At 41.4% G+C, this 22954-nt stretch overlaps 1 protein-coding gene across 3 annotated transcripts in view; it reads right to left on the bottom strand.

Moving 5' to 3' along the window:
• Positions 1-22954, bottom strand: part of VWA8 (von Willebrand factor A domain containing 8) — a 283177-nt gene that overhangs the window by 220898 nt on the left and 39325 nt on the right. For all 3 annotated transcript variants that reach the window (XM_037894686.2, XM_043533390.1, XM_007061314.4), the window contains exons 5-8: positions 13662-13829; positions 9582-9746; positions 8897-8946; positions 7748-7856 (exon numbers count right to left, since the gene is read on the bottom strand). In XM_037894686.2, the coding sequence (XP_037750614.1) occupies positions 7748-7856; positions 8897-8946; positions 9582-9746; positions 13662-13829 (492 nt within the window). The remainder of the gene's footprint in view (positions 1-7747; positions 7857-8896; positions 8947-9581; positions 9747-13661; positions 13830-22954) is intronic.

The following is a 22954-nucleotide window of genomic DNA, read 5'->3' as shown; positions in this document are numbered from 1 at the left end:
AACTGAAGAATGAGCCACCAGCTGTTGATTTCTAACATCACGCAGAGGAGGCAGGGTAGTTTCAAGATATGACAGCTGCTGTCTTTCCTTCTGGTGTTCTGTGCTACTTAACTCCCTTGAGGTCTTGGAAGACATCAGGGAGAAGTAAAGAGTGTTGCAGTTTCTTATTGCATATACTGGCCTCCACTGCAGACTGCCAGTGGTCAGAATCTGGTATGTTTTTTAAAAAGTGCTGTAACCAAGAAATTCAGTACACTTGAACAAATCTTATCTGCTCACAGACTGTCTTTGTTGTTTCTGCTGCACTATAGGTATGAATAGTGCTAAAAAGACAAATCTCAGCTTGCAAGACTTTATAATCGAGGTTAGACAACATGAGGAGGTGGGTCTAGATGCATCAGTTACATCAATATACACTGTAGAGGTTAGGCATGCATCTTGTAATTGGATCTTAACAGAATTTGACTGGATTTCAACAGAATTGATAGAATATAAATATTTACCAGGTTGGGAGTGGGGGATTGTTTGTTTTTTTACTTAAGTCATAAATGGTGGGAGAGAAGACAAAAGGTATTTTAGGAAGAGAGCAAAGTGGTGAGGCCCCCTAGACAGTGAGGCTGTTTCAAGTATCGGAGGTAACATGAAAGGAGTGAAGTTAGGAGTGGGAGAAAGAGGTGAAAGATTGGGAGAAAGCAGGCAAGGATTGCCAAAGACTAGAACATAAAAGAAGGTGTAACAGGAAAAAAAGTCAAAGATGGAGACGAGCGATGCAACGCAGTCTTGACAGTGAGGAGGAGTATGAACTTTATGTGGAAACACAGGAAGCCAGTAGGGCAATTCAAACAAGGTGGGAAACGATTAAAGCAACAGGAAAGAAAGATACATTTTGGCTGCAGCATGTTGAAGGCCGACGGGAGAATAATCAGTTAGAATACAAGCCAACAACAGAACTACCATAGAGAGATCAATAAAAATTACTGGAGATTGATGCCACTAAACTGCAGAAAGACAGTTTCCCATAAAAGTAGACAGGAGTTTGAAACTATAAAAAGGACCGAGAAGACTCACATGCAAGGGGAGACTACAATTTTCCTATTTTTAAGATTTATTAAAAGTGGACGCAGTTTAGAAACATTTTAATGCTGAAACCAATGTGACACTTTGCCCCTCCACATTTTTCCTTTATCTTCAATTTTCTATTTCAATCCATTTTCATATGCAAGTCAAGAAATCAGGCCCATTTCTGTCACTTCTGATACCTGCAATCTGCTTTTCTTGGGTGTAGAGACTTAACTTTGTATACAGTGATGGTAGGACTTCTCAAGAAGAGTTACTGATTACAAAATGTTAACGTTCTTAAATTCTAATGTTTTGTGGTCCTTAAGGGTATACTTTTTAATCACTTTTCAAAAAGGAACTGAAACTAACAGCAGCCACAACTGTAGTAAAGCAAGATTTTTTATGAGGAAATTCAGCGATGACATTTAAGTTTAGGCAATACTGGCTATTAGGTACTTGGAACTAAAAAGGCTCTTTCGCCCTCCCTACAAGATATTTATAAATTAAGCCTTATTTTACTATGATTGCTGCACTTACTTGAACCATTCTCTGTATTGCACACTATAATATAGAATAAATCATGCTTACATATATTTTCTAAATATCTCTGAGCAAAGAAATGCAATGCAATGGGCAGTTTCATAGAAGTAATAAATAAATATCTGTATTACAGAAATCTGCAGCATGGTTGAGTCATTCATAGCAATTTATAATAATTAAATATTGATTCCATTACACTGTACAGATTTTACTTCATAATTCAATTACTGGAAATTACTGAATAGTTTAGTTAATATTGTTTAGCGTAGAAATAGGCTACTAAAAATTACTACACTTTACTTCCAATTATTTGCAGAAAAAATAAATTGTATTAGCAGTCTAAAACAATTTGATTACTAAGTGTAAGTAATAACTAATATGTCTCTCTGTTTCTTTTTTTTTTTTTATACTCAGCAAGCCTATAAATAACTGAGTTATAGTGGCAAAGTAAAAAAGAAATAAAAAGCTGAGCATAGCTATGAATGTCATTGGGGATCACTAGGTATTAGCTATGTATACCCTTCAATGGGAGAAAAAGAAACTCCAGAAAACTAAAAGCCCAATCAATGCTCAATTTACCTGCTCTACAGTTGGAATTCCATATAATTAAGTGCTAGATCGTGCAACCTTTACACAGATGAATGAAAAAAAAAGTCTACCTACCTTCTCGCAACTGTTATTCTTTGAGATATGTCCATTCCAAGCAGGTATGTGTGATGCGTTAACAGGTCCTCAGAAATTTTTTCCCCTAGCGGTACTTGTCAGGTCGGCTACAGAGCCACCTGCAGTTGGGCCTTCATGGCGGTGTATATAGGTCCCTGCCGACCTGCTGCCTCTTCAGTTCCTTCTTGCCAGAATACTCTGACAGAGCAGCAGGCAGGTGGGTCTTGGAATGGACATGAGCAACACATCGCAAAGAACAACAGTTACAAGGAGGTAGGTAACCATTTTTTCTTCTTTGAGTGCTTGCTCATGTCGATTCCAAGTAGGTGACTCCCAAGCATTTCCTAGGAGAAAGGGTTGGAGCTCAGTAGGTCACAGACTGCAGCACCGCTCTGCCAAATGTGGCATCATCTCTGGCCTCCTGAATAATGGCGTAGAGCAATTTGAAAGTGTAGACCGATGACCACGTTGCTGCCCTGCAGATGTCTTGAATAGGGACTTGCACCAGGAATGCCACCAAAGATACAAGCGCTCTTATGGAGTATGCCGTCAGCGCAGGGGCAGGTATCTTTGCCAGGTCATAGCATGCCCTGATGCAGGCCATGATCCATGAAGAGATTCTTTGGGACAATACTGGAAGTCCCTTTATCCGCTCCGCAATGAAAAGTTGCACTGATTTCCAAAAAGGCTTCATTCTTTCAATGTAAAAGTCTAACGCTCACCTGACATCCAGGGAGTGCAGTATTCGCTCCCGGTTGCTAGCGTGTGGCTTTGCAAAGAACACTGGAAGAAATATGTCCTGGATTATGTGGAACTGTGAAACTACCTTTGGGAGAAAAGCTCGGTGTGGCTGCAACTGCACGTTGTCCTTATACAAGACTGTATATGGGGGCTCAGAAGTTAAGGCCTTAAGCTCAGACACCCTCCTGGCTGAAGTTATAGCCACCAAGAACGCTACTTTCCAGGAAAGGTAGAGAAGAGAGCTCAAAGGCCGGACCCATCAGTCTTGAGAGCACCAGGATGAGATCCCGTGGGGGGGATTGGCTGTCCTACTTGAGGGTTCAGTCTAACTAGTCCTTTGAGGAAGCGGCCAACCATCGTGTTGACAAAAACCAACCATCCTTCCAAGGAAGGAGAAAAGCATCTGTAAGCAAGTCCAGGCTGAGATTCAGGAAGGAACAGAACTGCTGACATTTCCTGTTGTGCCTCATTGTGAACAAGTCCAGGGCAGACTGCCTGCACCCCAAACTCATCCCCAGCCCTGCCCCACCCCAGAGCCCACACCCCCAGCCAGAGCTTTCAGCCCCCCCACTGCACCCTCAACCCTCTACCCTAGCCCTGAGCCCCTCCAACAGCCCAAACACCTCATCCCCAGTCCCAGCCAGAGCCCTCATCTCCCTGCACTCCAACCCTCTGCCCCAGTCCTGAGCCCCCTCCAATACAAAAACCCCTCATCTCCAGCCCCAGCTAGAGCCATCATCCCCCTCCAACCCTCTGTCCCAGCCCTGAGCCCCCTCCAACACCACAAACCCCTCCTCTCCAGCCCCAGACACAGCCGCCATCCCCCCTGACCCCAACCCTCTGCCCCAACCCTGAGCCTTTCAAACACCACAAACCCCTCATCTCCAGCCCCAGACACAGCCCTCATCCCCCTGCACTCCAACCCTCTGCCCCAGCCCTGAGCTTCTCTAACCCCCCAAGGCCCCAGCCCCAGACAGAGCCCTCACCCCCACACTCCTACTCTCACCCTGAGCCCCTCCCACACCCCAAACCCCTCATCTGCAGCCACACCCCACAGCCCTCACCCCAAGCCCCCTCCCATCCCCAACCGCCCTCCCAGAGCCTTGGGCAGGTGGGAGGTGGAGTTTGGGCAGGGGCGGATTCTGGGCACCACCAAAATTTCTACAAGCCTGCCACCCCTGCTCCTGTGGTGGCAAGCAGTGTATGCACAAGTACCCTTCTCCAGGCTCCAGCCCTCGCTGTCTCTAGTCATGGATGGTTCGGCGATGGGATGGGGGATGCATCTCGGAAGACTCAGGAGGTGGAACAGGGGCCAGAGAGGAGGACTCCCCCCAGCCCTTTCCCTGCCAGCAACAGTGAGCTCTGGGGGAGGAGCCCCCCTTTCCCGCCCCCCCCAGCAGCACACTTACCCCCACCACTGTCACTGCATGTACTCCTAGGCCTTCTCAGGTCCAGGAATCTCCCTCACCTCCAGCATGGTGGGTGCCGCCTCCTCCCCTGCTGTTGCCCCTGACTGTAGCCTCACTGGGGGTGAGGGATGGGGCTGCCTCCTTGACCTGCATGGGGCAGGAGCGGTTACTGCGGGCGGAGGGGCCCCCTGTGCTGGTGGAGGGTCCCGCCGGAAAAGGGAAGGGTCTGAGGTGGAATGGCAGGCTCAGACTCAGTGTGCCGTGGCAGTGGAGATGGGGGGGGGGTACTAGGACCCTGCGGCAGCAATTGCTGCAGGGAGGCAGCACGGAGCTGCACAGACGAGGCAGAGGCAGGGATGCTCTGCTCCAGGGCCCAGGGAGGCATGCAGAGGACCAGGGGCAGCAAGAGGGGGTCGGGGGACACTCAGGGGAGGCGCGGGGGGGTGGCAGGTGGGGTCGGGGGGACACCCATCCCCAAATATTGGTGGAGCTGGGCCCCAAATATTGCTGGTGCTAAGGCACCACGTGGAGATATAACTCGCCGCCCTTGCACGGGAGGGACTCAATAACTGGAGAAGGAAGACTAACTAACTATCTTGTCTAGGCGGTCTCGGTTTAGCCTGTATACTGAGGCCAGCCAGGCCTGAAGAGGTCGGAGCCACAGTCTCGTGTGCTGAACCGCATATGTATAAGCAGTCACACGACTAAGCAGCTTCAGGCAATTTTGCACCGTAGCAGCGGGCTGTCGTTGTCAGCCCTCTATGATGGTGCCCCTGGTCAGAAAACGCGATTCCGGAAGGAATGCTTTGGCTTGACCTAAGTCTAGAAGAGTTTCAATTAACCCTATCCTCTGAGTGGGGGTTACAGTGCCAACTCCATTTCGAGACATACTACTCTGGCTCTGAGTCCGATAAGGACTCTGATCTCGGTGACCACAGGGATGCCAAATGGGGTGGTGGCCAGGAAGTAGTGTCAAGGGGAGGGCGGCCGGTGCCGCATTATGGCTGGTTTGTCCTTGGAAGGGATAACATTTTTCTGCAGTGCCAGTGCCAGCTGAGCTGTCATAGCTACGAGGTCCCTGGCTGCCTCGAACATGTCCGGGGTGGACGGAAGATCCAGATCCTCTACCAGACTCTCCCGCGTGGGGGAGTCCACCAGTACTGGACTCAACGGATCTCTCTGCAAGGCTGGTGCCAGTTTAGCCGGAGCAGGAGCTGGTGTCCTGGCATGGGATGCACTCCGCTAGCGCTTTCGCATTCCACGGCTCTAATTGTGAGCGAACGCCCCCTCCTTTTGGCTCTCTTCTGCTTCTTGTGTGACACCAGCGAGTGTGAGCGGTGCTGGGTAGCCACAGTGGAGGTCTTCGGTGCCAGGAAGTGGCGGTGCCAAGGGTCTCTGGACCCAGAGTCCTTTTTCCACGCCGCAATCTCTCTCACTGAGGCTGATGCACTCCGCATCGAAGCACTGGACTTCGAGTCTGACACAGGCTGTCCCGGCTGGGGATGGAGAACTGACTCCACAAGGAGTAGTTTTAACCTAAAGTCTCTCCTTCTTGGATCTTGGGTGGAAGTCTTTGCAGATCTTGCATCTGTAGGTCTGGAGAGTCTCCCCTAAGCACTTTAACAAGAGTCGTGGGGGTCACCCCGGGGAAAGGCTTCTGGCAGGACCTGCATGGTTTGAACCCTTGAGACCGAGGCATGCCACAGTCCCCAGAAGGGGAAGAACACAGTGGGGGAAACCCTAACAGAAACTTATCTAACCAACTATAAATACTACTTGAAACACTAACTAATACTAAGTTAACTATTTACAAGTACAAAGAGAAAGACCACTAGGGGATCGCTTCCCGTATCAAGAGAGAAGCAGCAGCTCCAATGACCGTCATGGGCGGTAAGAAGGAACTTAAGAGGCAGCGGGTCGGCAAGGACCTACATACACTGCCATGAAGGCACGACTCCAGGGGGCTCCACAGCCGACCCGACGGGTACATTAAGCACGCACATCTACTTGGAATCGGCATGAGCAAGCACTAGAAGAAGAACTACTTGTTTAAGTGCTCACCAAGGTGAGTAATAGTTGCATAATCAAGCCCTAAATAAAGCAAAATAGATTTTTCACTCGAAATTCTCTAGTTTCTTTTGTTTGCACATATCCCCAACATATATGGGCAAAACAGCAATGAACTATCCTGGCACAAGTATATTTTTGTGAAATGCGAACTCAACTCATTTTGTTATTCAGTGATGCTCCTTGAATCTGGAGCATTATAAATGGATGTAGTAAAAATCATCCACTTGAGCGCATTCTAGGTAAAATGTGCTGCTCAGGTGATCAGACATTCACATTGCATTTAAAAAGCACTTTTTGTAAGGGCCACAAAGAGAGCATAATTACAATGGCACAGATGAGATTAGCCTCCTCCTCACTCGAAAAAGCCTTCTGTTTCAGACAGGAATTTTCAGTCTGGGAGTCATGACCCTGTAGGAGCTTGCAAATGTGTTGAAAGGTGGGGAGCAAGCAACCACCTTGCCTTTCCCATATTGCTAAATGGTCAATGGTGCGAGCCAGATGAGGGGAGGAACATAAGGTCCCAGAGGGGAACAGGGCCACAGCATGGAAAAAGTTGAGAACCTGGTTTAGGAAGCTATAAATAGATCAGACACTGACACACAATGATAACACACTACATTTTTTTAATGTAAAATAAAATACTTCCTTCACCCCTCAGGTCAGATAAATAGCTGAGTGGACATTTTATTTCCACTATTTTGGAAGCAGTCTGACATTAATTTAAAAGTCATTTTCACTACAGGGCTAGAAGAATAAAATGATATAATGTATTTAAAAATCCAACATATATTCCTTTCCTAAAGCACACTATAAATTAGTCAAATTTCTGTGCTTATCACTTCATAGTTTTTTATGTGGTATCAATAAGTCAGTTTCTCTGAGAGAAATTGTTATAAATTCCTCCCCCCCAAATAAACACACTTAAATCAATTTTAAATCACCTGGCTAATAGACACGCCTAATGAATTATTGGAATCTAATCATTGTTCAATACACCAAGAAGCTCTGCTGAAATCTTTCTTGTCTCCTGATTCATACTAATTTATCTCCTGATCTTACATCTGGATCTCTGCAGTCTTTATGGTGCCCACAGAGATCCAATTAAGGATGTGTCCAATGAGATCCAATTCAGAGAGAGAAAGATTTTTTTAGCGTTCTTATTAATCTAGTAGTTCCAAAGACACTAATAAGATATGAACAGTTCAAATTATATCTGAGGAAATTCCTCACTTTTAAAATTTCACTTCACAGTTACATGCACATACCAGAATCTGAACTGCAGCTGATAAACTGTCTAAAGGAAAATCTGGAAGTCCTAGCGTAGAAGATTCCTGGGAGCAGAGAGTTGTAGCAAAAGACAAGAGCTGAGAGATTCTGGAAAATAAACAAGAAATTGTAATGTTTTATACATGCAAAACATACTTTAAAACTTTAAGCCCTATGAAGCTAAACACAGCATAAGATGTTGAAACAACTTCTGAATACAAGTAAATTTTATCTAATAAAGTTCTACAGAATTAAGGACTCACAATATGAAAACTGTAATTATATATGAAAAACTGTTTAAACATATTCCCATACTTACTAAAAATTCACTTAGTTCTCATCAGTCTCTAGGGTGTGAAAAGCTCCAAGTCTGTTTTGGTGGGTCCTGCGCTTCCAGGCAGATTCTGTGGCGTCAGAAGCTCACTGAGCTGCCTTAGCCTAGCAGCAAGGACCACAGCCTACACCAAGTTACTTTCATCACAGGCCAGTATGGGAGGTGGGAAGGGGGATACCCCACAGTCTCTGCTGGGCCCACCCTCTACTCCGGGTTCCAGCACAGGGACCCTAATGGTAGCAGCCGTTGGTGGCCTTCCCTTCACCACCGGAGCTGCTTCGACTCCCTGGGCCACTTCCCCACAACCTCCTTTTCTACCTTCTCCTTTACCTCGGTCCTTCGCAACACTTCCTCTCCTCCAACTCTTTCTCTACCTTGACCCTTCCTCAGGCTTCAGTTATCGCTTCCTCTCCTCCAATTTCCTTCCCCTGGAACTCACTGGAAGGAGAGCTTTTAAGCAGTGTAAATGGGACCTTGATTGGTTCCAGCTGTCTCCATTAGCCTAATGGCGTTAATTGAGCCCTTGATGGTTAATTGTAATCAGGTGCCTGCATTAGCCTAACAGCCTTAACTGATCCTTAGACAGGTTAAATGGCATTGCGTGTCTTGATTGGCCTGGGCTAGCCTTTGTTTGGCTATCCAGGAAACAGGGACCTGCTCATCCTGAAGCTGATATATTTGCCTTCCACTACTCTTTTATAGCCTTCTGGTCTGAGTCCATCAGAAGGGATACAGCACACAAATTGCAAACAATCCTGACAGGACAGAACATTCAGCCTCTCAACACTACTTTTTTGTAATTATGAAAATTTACCTCTGTGCAGAAACATTTGATCCAACCGAGTATAATAGCTTAAGATGGTCCTGAAAATAGAACATAGCATCACATATCAGATTAATTTCTGGGTTATACCATGGATAACAGTGCATATTGTGCGAGATGTTTTCTATTTCTCATCTAATTAGACACCGAGCCTTTTGTAGCAAAGAGCCTGGTCTTTGCACACAGAATTAATTTTCTAAAAGAAAAAAAAGTTAGCATATCTTTGTTTTAGGATTATATTGTTTTATTGAAATTAATTTTAGCTACAAAATAAAAACATCAGAACAGCCATAGTGGGTCAGACCAATGGTCCATCTATCCCAATATCCTGTCTTCCAACAGTGGCCAGTGCCAGGTGCTTCAGGGGGAATGAACAGAACAGGTGATCCATCCCCTGTTGGCAAACAGAGGCTAGGGACACTTCAGAGTATGATTTTCAGTCCTGTCTAACAGCCACTAATGGACCTATCCTCCATGAATTTATCTCTTGGAGACTCTTTCTTTCTTTTCAGTAATTAACTGGGCATCAATATGACCCCCACCCAAAAAAGGGTCAAAATATTTTATTCATGTTCAATGATTAATTTTTGAATGTATAATAGGTAAAATACAAGATTAAAGTATCAATTAGTCCTCCTCTGTAAACAAGCTCTAACTGATCTACAATGGTACTTACCTTAAAGGGTAGATGATAAACATCTCTTGCTTGAAATCTAGAACGAAGAGGAGGGTCCAATGGGTTACCAGAATATCTAGGTACCGGCAGGCCCAGAGCTATCACACGAAAATCTTCACTTACTCGAACAATCTTCCATGCATCTAACTCAGTTTTAGTATGTTCCTGGATCAATTAAAATAAGGTAATAATTAGAATGCAATGACATCTTTTAGTGAGGGCCCTGATGCCTGAGCTACAGACTGAAGACCTATAGGGGAGGGATCAAAAGAGTGGTCTTCCAGTTAAATTTGGTCTTCTGCTTCCCTTGTCTTTAACACAGAGGGGTCAGGATGAAATGTTCTATCTTGATTTAAGGTATTCAATTTGTAGATCATATATCGAGGACTTCTAAGGTAAGGGTGGCTGAAATATGCTTCACTGAGTTCAGCCTTCAGGCAAGCTAATGATGGATTTCCACAGATGCTCAACGTTTGGAAACTATGAATTAGAGTTACAAATATCTTTCTCTTTATAAAGAAGAGAAAAAACAATGAAACTGTGTTATGTATTTTCTTCCACAGAATTAAAAGTCTAACTTTAGCAAGTTTGGTTTTTTTAACTATAATGAAGGGATGCTCCTCTGAATAAGAGAACATTTTGTTTGTATATAATATGCTGTACCACAAGTAATAACAATACAGGTTTATCACTGTACTCTTTTCTGAAGAGTACATCTATTTCACATTGAAAACTTCAATCACGTTGCCAGGAAAAGACTCACTGCAGACAAAGAAGGCAGTTCTGCAGTCTTCCCACATTACAATCAAGTCTTGCTTGAAATTATACATGACTACTTCGTGCAGACCCAATGCAAGAATAATGATTCACATAGAAGAACAGAAAATGAGCCATAACTTATGTAATACAATATTCCAAAACAAAAAAACAACAATATTAGATTTAGTATCACTATAGGAGATTTATTCAAATCAGATAACATTAGCAGTATACCTAAGGGACCAATTTAGAGCCATTTTGTCATTAGCAAGGTACAAAAAAATGTACTGCACAATCTCAATCAATTCCTATTTGAATTTAAAGTCAGTTTTCCTGTCTCCTCCTTAAATGTAGCTATGATAAAAAACCACATTTTGTACTTCAGTATGTTGATTACATTTTCATAAGTTACCTCTCCTAAACGAAACAGACTAGAATGGATCAGAAATACTCTAAAAGCAAAAAGAGGCATAACCACCAACCATAATGTCTCAGAAATGAGTTACAGTATTTAATGGCTCAGTGGGCAATGTTGTGCAATAATATGTAGGATCATGGGTGTATTTAAGTTGGAGTAGGGCACAAAAATTTTGGACAAAGTTTATTTGTTGAAAAATGCAGTTTTAGGTCTACTAAAACTATTCATGAATTCAACACAAATCTGCCAAATAGTTTCTGACAAAATATTTTCAAGGTAGCTTCATGAAGTGGAAAGAGAAGGAGCCTGGGGTGGTGGCCTCTTTATGCCTTATTGCCTCGTGGTTAGAGCAGTCACCTGGAATGCTGGAGACTGGATTCAAGTCCCTGCTAAGCATGTTTCAGAACAGGGACCTGAACTTAGATCTCCCCTGTCCCTGATGAGTACCCTAACCATATATGGTATTCTGGAATAGGCCTCACTCAGTCTCTCCTATTAAAGCTGTTCCACTTTGTATAAATAGTCATTGGAGCAGGGACTTGAACCCAGAACTCCCCCTCCCAGGTGAGTCCCCTAACCACCATTCTCTCTCTCTCTCTCGCCTAATGAATATTTAATTATTTAATACAAAGTGAAACAACTTCAACAGAAGAAACTGGGCGAGACTCACCCTGGAATACCCTATAGTGGTGGTTAGGACACACACCTGCAAAGTGAAAGGACCCAAGTTAAAGTTGTTACTCTGAATCAGACAGAATGGGGACTTGAACCTAGAATTCCCACATCCCAGGTGAGAGCTCTAACCATAGGACTATATAGTATCAGGGCAAAGGACACCATCTCTTCATCCTGTGGTGGTTTTGTGAACAGTGTTCCAAATTGCCTTTACTTTTATTTAAAAATGCAGTTAAAAACACCCCAAATCTAAATTAAACATTTTGGTCCAACAGAAAATTTTGCTAGACCTGAAACAATTTTTTTTCCTGTGTTGCTGAAGGGACTAAAAAATTTTTGTTTCAGATTGATCCGAAACAATTCTTTTCAACTTTTTGGTTTGTCCAGAGAACTGAAAAATCAATTATTCACAGTGCTCTATTTGCAATTTTCCTTCCTATGACTTGTGTAGCCTGAGCCACATGGGGCTCCATCTCAGCCCAGCACTGAGTTTTATGGGAAGTTTAGTGAAGGTTAGAAAAAGGACATTTAAAGTCACTTTTTCAAATTAATCTGAAGTTAGAAAAGTTAACTTGTATTAGCTCATAATAATTGATATCCCACACTAAGACAGGGTTAGAAAAAGGAGCAATTGAAATGCTGAGGGGAAAAGAAACAACAGAATACTTACCCAGTTCAGCCATGCTATAGGGCCAGGAAGCAATGAAGAACTGAGAAGCTGATGAACTATATACACTACTTAAGAGACTTGAAATGAAGGACTGTATTTTTCCCCCACTCTGCTTAAAGCAAGCTTAAGCTATTTCTCGTTTGCTGGGTTTTTTGAACCTGGTAGAAGAAAGCCCCAGTTCTAACTCCCTGTACCTAATGCCTGGTGGAAACACGCTTCGTACAGTGGTATGTGTGCCTTTAACTGAGAAGCTACTATGTTTTGTTTGCATTCCCTACGTCAGCTTTCCTGTCCCCTGAAGTTACAGACTGGCCATGTTCATACAGAGATGTTTCAGAAATATTGCAGACCAAAGTCTAACATTATTTAAAAATGATTATCAACTGACAAGCTACTGCTCATTTGGCAGACGGGGGTAGACATAATAGGAAGAAATATGGATAGGTACGAGTCAGGTGGATGGTAAGAAACTGACAGGGTATGGGACAGGAAACCATGGGGCATGTAAGTAGAGTACAGAGGACTGACAAACAACCTGCTCAAACTTAATTTTGCCTCATAAAACTTGAAAAAATGTACCAAAGGTCAAAGTCATCATTTGGAAATTATAAAATCCCATTTCCTATTCAAGGGATCAATTTCCAATAATCACGCTGTAATTTATATTGGCCTTTTGCACATATTTTTGCAAATTATAGGATGAGTGAAGGCAGGGGTGAAAGTAACTTAAAGGACGTACCAGTACGCAGGGCAGCCAGGGTCCTGGGCAAGGTGGGGGCGGGGTGGGGCCTTGGGTGGAAGGAGTAGGGCTGGGGCCAGACTCCCCCAGCCATCCCTTCAGCGCTGCCTGGGGCTCCAGCAGCAATTTAAAGGGCCCGGGGACCGCTGGCCAGAGCCGCAATCACTTTTAAATCACCAGACCCCGGGGCAGATGCTCCTTTTGTGTGCCCCCCCCGCATCAGCAGCCCTGCCAGTACGGCAGTTAAAGCCCTGACGCAGCAGTGCTTTAACATTGGCTGCGTACTGGCCCATATTGGCCGCCACTTTCTTACTGGTACTTACTTTCACCTCTGAGTGAAGGATTATATGGCAGCAAGGAATGCATTGCATCCCTTAATCGTTCGTTTTCAGACATTCTACAATTTTTAGAGGGCTTTCTAAAGAGAGTAATGTTATTTTGAAGTGTTAGCTCAACTCCACTGGAACAATTCCAATCTCAACTTTTGTTCACAAATGTTTTTCTTTGTGAATCAGAATAGCATGTATTTGCTAGAAGTAAGTAGAATTTACTTCAAAATTAGTAGCCAGTCTCTGTCTATGAGAATAAAGGACATTCAGGAGACTTTTTTTAAAAAATTATTTTTAAATGACCGAATGGCTGATTTAACCCATGACCTTCACTTAGCCAGCTATCATCTTGAGTCACATCCTCACACAGGTGAAGACCCATCCAAGGGATGTACCCTGTTTATCTCAGGACATCTCTGACATAGTTAATAGGGTCACTTCCCTGTCAGAAACAGATAAAAATTCAAAACAACATAATGCTTTCCTGTACCTGTAGCAGTTTGTCATAACGTTCTGCAGACATAAGAAAGCGCCCATCTTCAAGCTGCATTTCTCGGTTTTCCAACAAATTGTTTAACACAGGCAAGACATTCCGCTCTGCCTTCTCCAAACCCTCCAACACAAGGATTCTGCCTTCTGTAGCTGCACGGACTGCACACTTTTTCAACAAAAACAACAACATTAAGAGACATATACAGCATAATATAGCACATGAAATCCAGCTGAAAATGAAGGGCTTAATCCTGCACACACTGATGCCTAAGTAATCTGAGTCAATGGGACTGAGCATGGTAGTAAGTACTCTTTCCATTAGTAGCATTTGGAGGATCTTACCCTCACATAACAATTAAATTGAACACATTTTTCTGTAGAAACGATTAGTTACCGTAGGTGTTTATCTAAAAAACTATTTAATCCAGGCAACAAAACAGCATCAAAACAAACACTGGAAATTTTTTGTGCAATATTTTTTTGTTAAAAATCTGATAATATTTCAAGCACAGAATGTAAAACTAAATATTAAAAGTTAAAACAATAAAAACGCCAAATATGTTCAACTTGTTCCATGGTCACAAAGCATTCCTTTACTGAATCAAAGTGCAGAGAAGACACAATTCTGACACTCACATTGGGTGGTACCTCACTGAATGCAAGCAGTCCCATTGAAATCAGTGTAGTAAGTGACTACTTTGTATGCATAAGGGTGCTAGGTTCAGGCCCTTAAAGCACATAAGCAGCAATCAAGCACACGGCAACAAGACTCAAACCACCTCTTACTGTAATGCTGACAGACCCCGGTCGTTGTCGGACGGGATCAAACCTGGGACCTCTGAAGTATAAGTCTCTACTGCATAAGCTAAAAGCCACATGGCTCTTAGCTAAGGCTATAACAAACTCATTAATCTCTAGCTAGGTTAGTTGCCCCTAGAGTGGGACAGAGCACCACACCTAGCAGGCCTGTCTACTGAGCTGGGCAGCGAAATGTTGCATCAATTAAATATATCTTAAGCAGCTACACAAGGGACCAACAAAATCAGTTGCTTAAAGATATTTTGAGTGCCTTTGTATCAGTGTAGTAAGATGTAAAATCCTTTTGCTGGCATGTATTTTTTAAATATACATAGTGAATATTACATATTAGGTATTCAGATGTGCCAATGAATATTTACTTCTTTTGATTTATGCTTTTTGATTTTTCCCCTATATTTTTCATTTACTTTTAGCACACACAACAATTCTGGAACAAAGGTATTTAAAAGTAAAAAAAATATAGAAAACTTCAATATTATGTTTACAATAATCCTACAAAAGTTTACAAACTGAATCACCAGTTTTATGACTGTGTAACTACATCACTACTCTGCTGCTCCAGTTTTACACCAACGTGACTCCATTAAAACCAAAGGTTCTTTGTTTATCCCATGGTAAAAGTGAAGTAATGCCGTAATGAATCAAGCCCAATATTATTTTAAAATGATGACAAGTTACTTTAAAAAAAACTGTTAGTTAACTGAAATAGGCTGCTACTAAATGTAGAGCAAAATTATATTCAAAACATTTGGGGATATTTTGGAGCTCTTTCTGAAACAGAAGGCTGCCTCAAAATGATGTTCTCTTATCTAGATTTCATCATATTTTAGTTTGGGGGATCTTTTATCTTTGGGTGTTGATTTATAGTACATAATTTGAGCCAATGGTCAAAACTGACCCTTAGTGCCAGTAATTACATGCAACCTCCTCATTGCCCATCATCTTAGTCCCTATAAACTTACAGTACTTCATACCCAAATATTCACAATTACCATCCTATAGAAGATTCCTGAATCATAATACTAGACTATTTACAAATAAATGATTTACACAATGGGGTGGCGTATCACACATGTTTAGAAAGTAGCAACGGGGCTTGATTTAGGCATAGGCAGCCTCATAAGGCACTACATCAAGGAGTTTTAAACCAATGTAACTCCATTCAAACACCTAAATTAAGGCACTTAGCAGAAGTTTTCTTAAAGCACTTTTACTTAAGGACATAGCTGCAAAGGAAAAATTACCAAAGTCCCTTTGCAGCATGTTTCTTCTAAGCACCTACAGGAGCACCTCATGTCCTCCTAGCATCGAGCCCTTTGTTAAATAAGAGAGGGAAATAAAGGGAGAGCAAAGCAAGGGCTGGGAGCTGGAGTGAGAGGAAGAGGATAGCAGGCAAAGTGAACAGGGAGAAAAGGGAGAGGGGGGAACTGGAAGAGAATGAAGGGAAGGAGAAAGGAAACGGGAGGAAATAAGGAAACAACTAGGAGGAAAAGTAGGGAAAATGTAAAATCAGAAGAGTTTGCAGCTGGAAGAAAGGGAGGGAGACCAAGAACTGGGTCAGGAAGACTCAGATGAAGAGAACTAGCAAAAAGGCATTAGGAGGAAGAAGCACAAAGAACAAAAATAAGAATGAAAAATGGAAAGCAAAACTCAGAAAAACACAGATAATTGAGATGAAAAGGAAAAAAGAACAAAAAAAGATAAGGCAGGGAGAGAGAATGGACCAAAACCAAGTGAGATGCAACCACACACCGGTGTGTAGCACTGTGGATATGACGAGAATCAAATGCAGGTCCCTCACAAGAGGCAGACGGCATTCCAACCTGAGAAGACTCTGAACCTCTTACCTTAGTTCTGTTTATGGACAGCAGAGATACAGCACAAGCAGCAGCAGTGCAAGCTTCTCATATCACTAGTAAGATATCATGTGTCATAAATATAAAGGGAAGGGTAATCACCTTTCTGAATACAGTGCTATAAAATCCCTTCCTGGCCAGAGGCAAAACCCTTTCACCTGTAAAAGGTTAAGAAGCTAAGATAACCCTTTCACCTGTAAAAGGGTAAGAAGCTAAGCTGGCACCTGATCCAAAATGACCAATGAGGGGACAAGATACTTTCAAATCTGGAGGGGGGGCAACAAAGGGCTCATCTGTCTGTGTGATGCTTTTGCCGGGAACAGATCAGGAATGTAAGCCTTACAATTCCTGTAAAGTCAGTAAGTAATCTAGCTAGAAAATGTGTTAGATTTTCTTTTGTTTAATGGCTTGTAAAATAAGCTGTGCTGGAGGGAATGTATATTCCTGTTTTTGTGCCTTTTTGTAATTTAAGGTTTTGCCTAGAGGGATTCTCTATGTTTTGAATCTGATTACCCTGTAAGGTATTTTCCATCCTGATTTTACAGAGGTGATTCTTTTACCTTTTCTTTAATTAAAATTCTTCTTTTAAGAACTTGATTGATTTTTCATTGTTCTTAAGATCCAAGGGTTTGGGTCTGTGTTCACCTGTACCAATTGGTGAGGATATTTTGGGGGAAGACATCTCCAAGTGATCTCTTTCCCTGTTCTTTGTTTAAAACGCTTGGTGGTGGCAGCATACTGTTCAAGGCCAAGGCAAAGTTTGTACCTTGGGGAAGTTTTTAACCTAAGCTGGTAAGAATAAGCTTAGGGGGTCTTTCATGCAGGTCCCCACATCTGTACCCTAGAGTTCAGAATGGGGAAGGAACCTTGACAGCATGTCTAAAACCTGTTTTGGCAGAGGCACTTCTGAAGACAGTGTGGAAGATCATTTCTGTTTAAATCCTTGGCTTTTCTAGTAAGATTGCAAATAGTTGAGTCAATTGTGACAGTAATTTTGTGATATGTGTCCACTAGCAAACGGACGGAGACCACCGGCTCATTTCACAAAGGTTAAAGAATCATCAGAAGCTCAAGACTCCTGAATACTATCCTCTATAAACTGGATTGAAGCCAGCGACTTAGAAGAGAAAGGCAAACTGAATACCCTGGGACCTGCCTCCAAATCAAGTCCCCTTCTCTTGCACCTGCAGATAAATTCTACAGAAACTTCTGACTGAATATCTAGCTTCAAAATAAACATCTGAGGAATCTGGAATGCAACTAGCAAATAACAAGCAGCCCTCATGTTATTTTCCCTTAAAATGAATCATTGGGTGGACATAAATTAATTGCTTCCAAAAGCAAAAGATTTCTAAATTAGTTTTATTCTGTTGACTCAGAGCAAAAAGTATGTTTTTAAAACAACACCCTGGTCATACTACTATTTCAAACACATAGCATAAAATGTCCTATCTCCTACCCTCCATCCCCAACTAAACAATTCTTGTATCAAAGGAAAACTATTATGACATTCTTGTTTAGGGAGATCATCGATCAAGTCAATAATATGCTCCAACTGACTTAATAGAAAACTTTAGTCTCCAAAGTTGTCAATCCAAGAGCTTGCATGAGCAAAACACTCCTACTTTGTGTAAATAGGGGGTGTGGAGAAACCCAGAATAAACTTCAACAAACTACTAATTTTCCAGTTTAGAAGGATTTGCATATTATAAAGCTATAAAGACTTTATGAGTGAGTTTTACTAGCCAGGGGAAAATACACAAACTGCTCATTATAGTTTCAAAATATTTTGAGTATCCATAGTATCTTTTTGCCTTAGTTGAGACACACATACTATGGATGTAGATTTGCAGAATTTATATCCTACCAACATCAGTGCAAATTCACTGTGAGGGTTCAAACATGAAGGAAATCTATGCTTTTTCTTGCATGTTATGAGCAGGTGTATGACAGAATCACTAATTTGGAGGAATGAGCAGGCTACCAGTTAATAATATGATCAGAATTTTAATCCATAAGGAACATATTTTTCTACATTAACTTTTTTTTTTTTTAAGTTGAAAATGAGTCTGAAGGACCAAATTTTAAGAATTAATTAAAACTCCGTTTATAACCCGTTCTTCTGGACATGACAAATTATTTAAGATTTTGCCTTAAAAACACATTTCTCAGTATATGTTATCTTTCCAAATATTATTGCTATATCTTCTTTTGCTTATCATTTATTACAATTTTATTTATTTTTAAATGCTTCTGTCTACAGCCAATTTCTTTCACCTTCCATGAAAATTATTTATAATGCACCCATCACCATAATATGTAGGTATTAATTTTATCACTATGATATTCATCCGATTATGCTCTCTATGGATTTCTACAGTGCAGCTATGAAGTATTAGAAATCACTCTCCAAAATCCTATGAAATATGCACACAGCATTTATCTACCTCTAGAGAACTCATGGAAAGTAGTATTAACATTATATCCAATGAAGATTGCTCCTGAAAGCAAAACAGCTATAAATCTTCCTTTGGAAAAACATATTTATGCATTCTGATGGCTCACAACTAGAGTATTTTCAATAAACCAGACATAATGCAAAACATCCATTATTTCAGTTTTATCTGCATCAGGATATGTATTTTAGTTTAAAAAAAAAAGACAAAAATAAAGGGGGAAGGAGAGAGGGACAGAAAAAGTTTGAAATCTTTCTTTGAAAATCTTTTTAAAAATGTTTCCATGAAACTGTCTTCTTAGTTATATAATAAAAATACAGAGATTGTTGTGGTTCTCAGCCTCCAACCAAGGCTCATTGTAATGTTTGTTCAACATGTTCAAAATATCAATCAATGGGTTTTGAAATTATGCAACAAATCACCTTGATAATCCTGGTTTTGAATATTTGTTCTTGTTAAAAGGGTGAGGGGAATTTGTGAAATGTTTTTCTCTAGGTTTATTGTAGCTGTAGCTAGGGACTATTTTGCTCATCAGATAGAAACAAGCTCTTTCCTTCCAACCGACCACCTGTGCCCAGAAGCAATGACAGTATGGTTACCTGGATACCTGCCCTGGGGGATATACGCTGTAAAAATTCAGTGGTTAAAATAGGCTGATTTGTTGTCCTAAAGCAAAAACCTTTAATGAAATGTTATTTGGCTGGTAATGGCTTATAGAATAAATATGTTATGAATATTGCTTATTACAGCCTATTCCACACCTAAAAAAAGTTAACTTTAAAGCCATGAATTCCTACATTCAAAAATTCCAGAAAAAAACATTTTATTAGGGGTATGGAACGGCTTCCATATAAGGAGAGATTAATAAGACTGGGACTTTTCAGCTTGGAAAAGAGACGGCTAAGGGGGGATATGATTGAGGTCTATAAAATCATGACTGGTGTAGAGAAAGTAGATATGGAAGTGTTGTTTACTACTTCTCATAACACAAGAACTAGGGGTCACCAAATGAAATTAATAAGCAGCAGGTTTAAAACAAACAAAAGAAAGAATTTATTCACACAACACACAGTCAACCTATGGAACTCCTTGCCAGAGGATGTTGTGAAGGCCAAGACTATAACAGGGTTCAAAAAAGAACTAGTTAAATTCATGGAGGATAGGTCCATCAATGGCTATTAGCCAGGATGGGCAGGAATGGTGTCCCTAGCCTCTGTTTGTCAGAAGCTGGGAATGAGTGACAGGTGATGGATCACTTGATGATTACCTGTTCTGTTCATTCCCTCCGGGGCACCTGGCACTGGCCACTGTCGGAAGACAGGATACTGGGCTAGATGAACCTTTGGTCTGACCCAGTAGGGACATTTTTATGTTCTTATGTTCCCTAGGCAAATATGTTATGCCACCCCTAGTACAGCTCCTTCATGAGGCTCGTCTGTGGAAGGGTGTGCATGAGCTATTTGCAGCTGGGTTAATTTTACCCTTTTTGAACATCAAAATAATGTACATGTGAATTATGACCCCCAAAAGAAAAAAGGGCTAGGAAAATATCTTGAAAAGTTATAGGGTATTTTTTAAAAATAATATTGCTATGACTCAATTTTTAGGTGATGGCGGATATCACACAATATTATCCAGATGTAGTCAGAGTCCCAAATTAGTTAAAGTAATGAAGATTTAGCGAGGAGCTACTGGCAGGCACTGACACAGCAACTAATTCATAATTAAATGCCAGATAGAGGAGAGAGAAAATTTGCATCCTTAACCAAGAATTTCAAGAAATTGGGTTGTTCTTGCCCAACTCTTTTTATTGCACTACATAGTACTTTTGTGCTATTTGCACTCAAACAAATGCAATCATCTCAACGCTTTCATGTAATTAACTCCATGTCTCATTTCATTGTCTTAATTAGCTTTCTGATCTCTTCTGATTCACAGAAACCAAACTCAGTTCTGTGTGGTGCTATCTTCGGGGACTTCTTGTCACATTCATTTTCTAGACAGGATTGTTTAGCTGTCATTTCTGTCATTTTTGACATTTAACTGATTATTACAATAAATCTTGCAACCTATCGTAGAAAATCTTTCTGCTGTCTAGGCAATCAGAACACTGCAAATATTTTATTTTTCAGCTTATGATTCAGGTGCTTCATGAAGATGCACCATAGGGATACAAAACTCATGTATTAAAAATACTGTGCTCCCATATGTTGCACATGTACTGACTTTATGGCTATGTATTTGCACACACAAAATGGACAATGATATACACAATTACCTGCTCTGTGGACAAAATTTAAATAGCAAATTTAAAAAAAAACAGTGAAGTCCTTTTATTTCTGGGCCCCCTCTGTAAGGCACCTAGTTTCTCATTTGCAAAAGTAATGACACTCATAGGTTCAACTGAGGTGAATGAGACTTTAACATTCTTTCTGTACAGTTTCTTTGGGATGCAATAATTGATACCAAAGCATATGAGGTCGCCGTTAATGATTTGCATTGGATGCAAATTTAAGTTGATGTATATATTGCTCTTTGGTATGTGACATGTAAAAAGACAAATAAGAATGGGAACGGTGCAACCATACACAAAAAAATTTGACCTAAATCCCGTAAATTTACAAAAATAAGCTAAACTTGTATAAGAAACTTCATACCAGTTTATCTGCATCTACACTTAGGGCAGGTCTACGCTACAGCTGGGATCGACCCTCTGAGATCGATCCAGTGGCGGTCGATTTAGCGGGTCTAGTGAAGACCCGCCAAATAGACAGCAGATCACTCTCTACTCAACCCCTGTATTCTACCCACAACAAGAAGAGTAAGGTAAGTTGATGGGAGAGTTTCTCCCGTCAACCCCCGTGTTGTAGACCCCGCAGTAACTCAACCTAAGGTACATCGACTCCAGCTACGTTATTCACGTAGCTGGAGTTGCGTAGCGTAGGTCGACTTACCATGGTAGTGTACACATAGCCTAAGGTGTTACACTGATTTAACTATATTGTTTTTGTAAGGGCAAGAGGCCTGTGGCTGGCAACCTTAGTACTAAGGAGACGTACCTGAGCAGGGATCAGCTGATTCCCAGCCCCATAAAGAGCAGCAGAAAGTTTCAGAGAGGGGGAAAATGCGAAGGGAGACGAGACGGGAGTACAAAGGCTGCTGGGAGCAAGTAGGCTCCATCAGAAAAATCTGAACTTGGGAATGAGACTACAGAAAAGGGAGAAGATAGGCAAAAAAGGCCTGAACATTACCTAATAACAGGGTAAATGAATGGATTTGAGAACTTTATTTTGAACTGTTTTATTAATCAAACATACCTCCAAGGAGGGATGGTACTGGATGGTACTCCTGTGTGTGGCATTTAGGTAAGGAGCCCCTGGAAGGGAAAAACTGAGGCAGGATGCTGCAAAGCCACCCCTGACCATGAGGGGGCACTCAGAAGGCAGTATGCCCTGACAGGTTCTAAACAGATATAGTTTAAGCGGTACAAAAATTCTCTGGAGACCAGCTCCTCTGTCTATAAAAAGAACCAAATATGAAGAAGAGGCCATTTGAATGTTTAAGTAATACAAGAAAATTCAGACTAATTACTTCACATGCAACATAATTAACACATGTAATAAATTACAGAAGGTCAAGAGGTTACTTAATTGTCTTCATAGCAGCAATAACGGCATCTCTGGAGGCTTGTAACAGTCATGTAATGACTGGATAGAGAAATTAATGGCCATGGGCAAAGACAAGAAAACAATACTTGACTCTCATTACCTGACAGAGGCCAAGTAACTGGTCATTAACCCATTATAAAATTTTTATTTTACACAATTTAAAACAGAAACTAAGTATAACATATAATTTGAGGTTTTCCATTATTTCACCACAGCTTAGTTTTCTCAGCTTTTGAAGTAATTTACCTGTCCAAAAGTAAATACTTTTTCACCCATCAAAAAGATCCATTCCCAAATGACACAGACACCATAATTTTCAAAAAGATTCAACCCATTGCTTCATAATAAAAATATGCAGTTAAGTTTACTATTTCTAATCCATTAAGATCTCTCAAACCTACATTTAAAAAAAAAAATCACATTTAAGATTAGAACCTCATACTCAGATACTCCACGTAAAAAGACTACATTCAAATATGAATGCTTCTAAAA

This window comes from Chelonia mydas, chromosome 1 (assembly GCF_015237465.2).
Source record: "Chelonia mydas isolate rCheMyd1 chromosome 1, rCheMyd1.pri.v2, whole genome shotgun sequence".
NCBI classification, from domain to species: domain Eukaryota; kingdom Metazoa; phylum Chordata; order Testudines; family Cheloniidae; genus Chelonia; species Chelonia mydas.
This window is presented reverse-complemented; position numbering and strand designations above follow the sequence as displayed.